Source organism: Temnothorax curvispinosus, unplaced genomic scaffold (genome assembly GCF_003070985.1).
Source record: "Temnothorax curvispinosus isolate PA1 unplaced genomic scaffold, ASM307098v1 QBEX01006581.1, whole genome shotgun sequence".
Lineage (NCBI taxonomy): Eukaryota > Metazoa > Arthropoda > Insecta > Hymenoptera > Formicidae > Temnothorax > Temnothorax curvispinosus.
In genome coordinates, this window is record NW_020216361.1 from 5,342 (window position 1) to 8,362 (window position 3,021).

General features: G+C 41.2%; 1 protein-coding gene across 1 annotated transcript; it reads right to left on the reverse strand.

Moving 5' to 3' along the window:
- Positions 1–1,176: 1,176 nt before the first annotated feature.
- On the reverse strand, positions 1,177–2,383 carry LOC112456009 (E3 ubiquitin-protein ligase rnf146-like). The gene is made up of 2 exons (XM_025018281.1): positions 1,267–2,383; positions 1,177–1,192 (listed from the first exon to the last, which is right to left on the reverse strand). Exon 1 carries the CDS (start codon positions 2,272–2,274, stop codon positions 1,729–1,731), a length of 546 nt encoding a protein of 181 aa, XP_024874049.1. The 5' UTR covers positions 2,275–2,383; the 3' UTR covers positions 1,177–1,192; positions 1,267–1,728.
- Between the last annotated feature and the right edge of the window lie 638 nt (positions 2,384–3,021).

Below are 3,021 nucleotides of genomic sequence, written 5' to 3' on the forward strand. Positions count from 1 at the left end.
CAACTAAAACAGTTATCTGTATAACTGCGATCTGTATAACTGCTATTGAACCGCTATCAAACTACTTTTAAACAACTAAAAAACAGCTCTTGAACAGCTAAAACATCTATATTATACTACAAAGTATGTAGGAAAAGGAAATAAAACGTTTATATATACATATATAGTTTATTTCAAAAATCATAATTTTTTCTGGTGTCGCGACCACCAGTTAAATATTTTTAATACATTTTGTAATGCGCTGGGTGAGGGACGATCACGTTCGCGTTTTCAGGCGCCGCGCCGCGGGGAGGGGCGACCGCGTTCGCGTTTTCGCCGCGCCGCGGAGTCCGCGTGACGTCATACGCTCCCGCTCGCGTTATCTTTCCTTCGCGCGCGGTCTCTCGCTCCCGGCCCCCTCCGTTCGCGCGCGTCTTCTCGTTCGCGCGGTCTCTCTTCCCCGTTCGCGCGTTTTCGCTCACGATCGCGTATCTTTTCTTCGCCAACGATATTTAATCGTTTAGATCTTCGCGATATTTAATTTTAATATTACATTTAAGTAAACGATAAACGAAGACAGCTTAACGACAAGGAACGGTAAATGAAAAGGAAATTTTTTTAACCATATTATATACTTATTTATTTCTCATGTAGCGCAATATACACAATAGTATCTAAAGCGTAAGCTAATAATTCGCAATCAATAATCAAATTCTTATCATAAACTTCACGCAAGATTTTAACTGCATTACATTTATCGATGATCCAATTTTGGCGTAAAATTGTTACAAACTGTTTGAATTTTTCACTTACGCCATGAATATTTTGACATAGTTGAAAATACACATTTTCAACGCAATGTTCTAGTTCGAACAGGAAGAGTACGGTTGACGGTTTCATGTACAAGCTGGTGTCGCACGATGTCAATTTTACAATATCTGCGTCGCGTATTTTAACGAGTTCCAAATCTCGAAACGCTAGCGATGATGGTGCCGGCGACTGCACGAGTCGCTGAATACCTGCACGTTTTTCGATGAATGTCACCCACGTTGCATGAGGCAGAATTATCCGATTGCCTCGGTTATCGCCAATAAGTATATCCACAGAGGACATAGGTCCAGCGTTGATTCCAACATCCAAAAATTTATATGCGGTCGATGTCAAGGCAAATCTCTTTCCCAAAATACGAGGTGTGCAGCGGGGTTTATCAAAACTGAAAAAAATACAATTATGTTTATAAAAGTTTTTTTTTTTGCACAAGTATATACGAAAATTAGCGGTACTTACTCATTGTGCTGTTTCTCACACGTTTCGTCCTGAATCGGAACGTAGTAGTTCGCACCGTGAGTGTTCATCGTATCTGGAGGCTGTTTATTGCAACGTACTCGAACCGTATCGAACTCTCGACTGCGCGCTAATATTCGCCCAAGGTAGCGATTTGGTTGGATCCTTCCACCAGGTCGCGTTCCGTTTCATTGAGATGTTCCATGTTTTTTATACTGTCTTTTTTCACACACTATTTTTAAATCACGCCACAATCTTCGAAGGAGCACTTGCATGTGACTCGGTCACACGCTGAACAATATCATGTGCAATGTTGAACGTGATTGTGCATGCATGTATATACCCGATATCAAGTATTTGTATAATACTGTATGAAACCATTGAATATAGTTGAGTATGTTGTTAAATATGGATTTGGAATTGGAATCTTCGATCTTAACGGGCAAATAATCCATTTTACAAATGTTATTGTACACCCGAGACACCCTTGCACGGAGCATCTTTTCTATCACGTTTGATATTACGTTTGTAACGTGGGTTGTATTTTCTATATTGACATTTCTTTTCAAAGTCAAATACGTAAAGCATGCCACAGATCAAAAGTTCGCATTGCGCGTCACCTAGTTTGTAAATAGTCTCCAGATCATTGCTTGTCCTTGGATCATATTTCCACCAACCATTTCGACCTTTGTAAAACCATTGATACTCTTCCTCAGGATGTTCCGATTCCTTCTGAGGCTCCTCCACTTCCACCAGCTGAGGTCTCTCGAGAAAATCCGGTGGGATCTCTTGACGATACATCGAACACCGCTTGCTCTGATTAGCGACACCCTTTACACACAGATAGCAGTATATATGGCTGCAGGGTAATCGTGCTGGATGGATACATGGCTGCAGGCATACTGCGCATTCTGGCACAACAGTGGGACCTTCCTTTTCCTCGGAATCCTTATCCTTCTCTTTAATACCGCCGCCAGATTTCTCCGGCACGTCGAGCTTCGCTTGCGCCATGGCAGGACGAGTCGCGCGACCGCCGACAGGGTCAGAGTCTCATCCGACGAAGCCCGATACAGCTCTTATGCATGAACGACATAGTGCAAGTGCACCATCCGTTGAATAATAAAAAAATAGTACGCACTCTTTTGTATGTAAATTTAGTGCAACGGTTTCCTCACGCGACACTATTCTTTCAATGACTTTTTTACGACCATCTTCTTCATCGCTGAAATAATCACTGTCATCCGTTAACGCGCGATTCTCGTCTACATCTATATCGAAATTATTGTCATCTCCTTTATCGTGAAAAGTATTCCTCTGTATTGAATACTCGGCACAAAAAAATGTAAAATAACCGCTATACTTTTTTCCAATCGATGTACCGACGCGTAGACTATCAAATCACAGACTGTGATTTTGACTCGCTTCATTCTTTCTTATATACTTTTTCTATTGCCTTTTTTTCTCTCGTTCCAACTAGAGCATCGCGTATCGTTTCTTCTGTTTTAGTGCATGGTGTGCATACACTGCAAATTTTGCAATTTCGCATAAGTCAATGGAGCGATATTGTTTTTTTTTTTTTTTTTAAGAACATGTCGCGACATGTCTCGCGATGATTTCATCGAACACGTGCAAAACTGCAAATTTTGCAAATAGCGCCGATGTATGGCTGCTGCAATTATACAGATCAAATCACCAAAAGTCAATGGCATGATATCGTTTCCAAGAACATACGTGTCTCGCAATGATTTCATCGAACAC

Excerpts from the sequence above, each read along its gene's own strand:
- LOC112456009 (XM_025018281.1), bottom strand. The coding sequence starts at position 2,274 with ATGGCGCAAGCGAAGCTCGACGTGCCGGAGAAATCTGGCGGCGGTATT.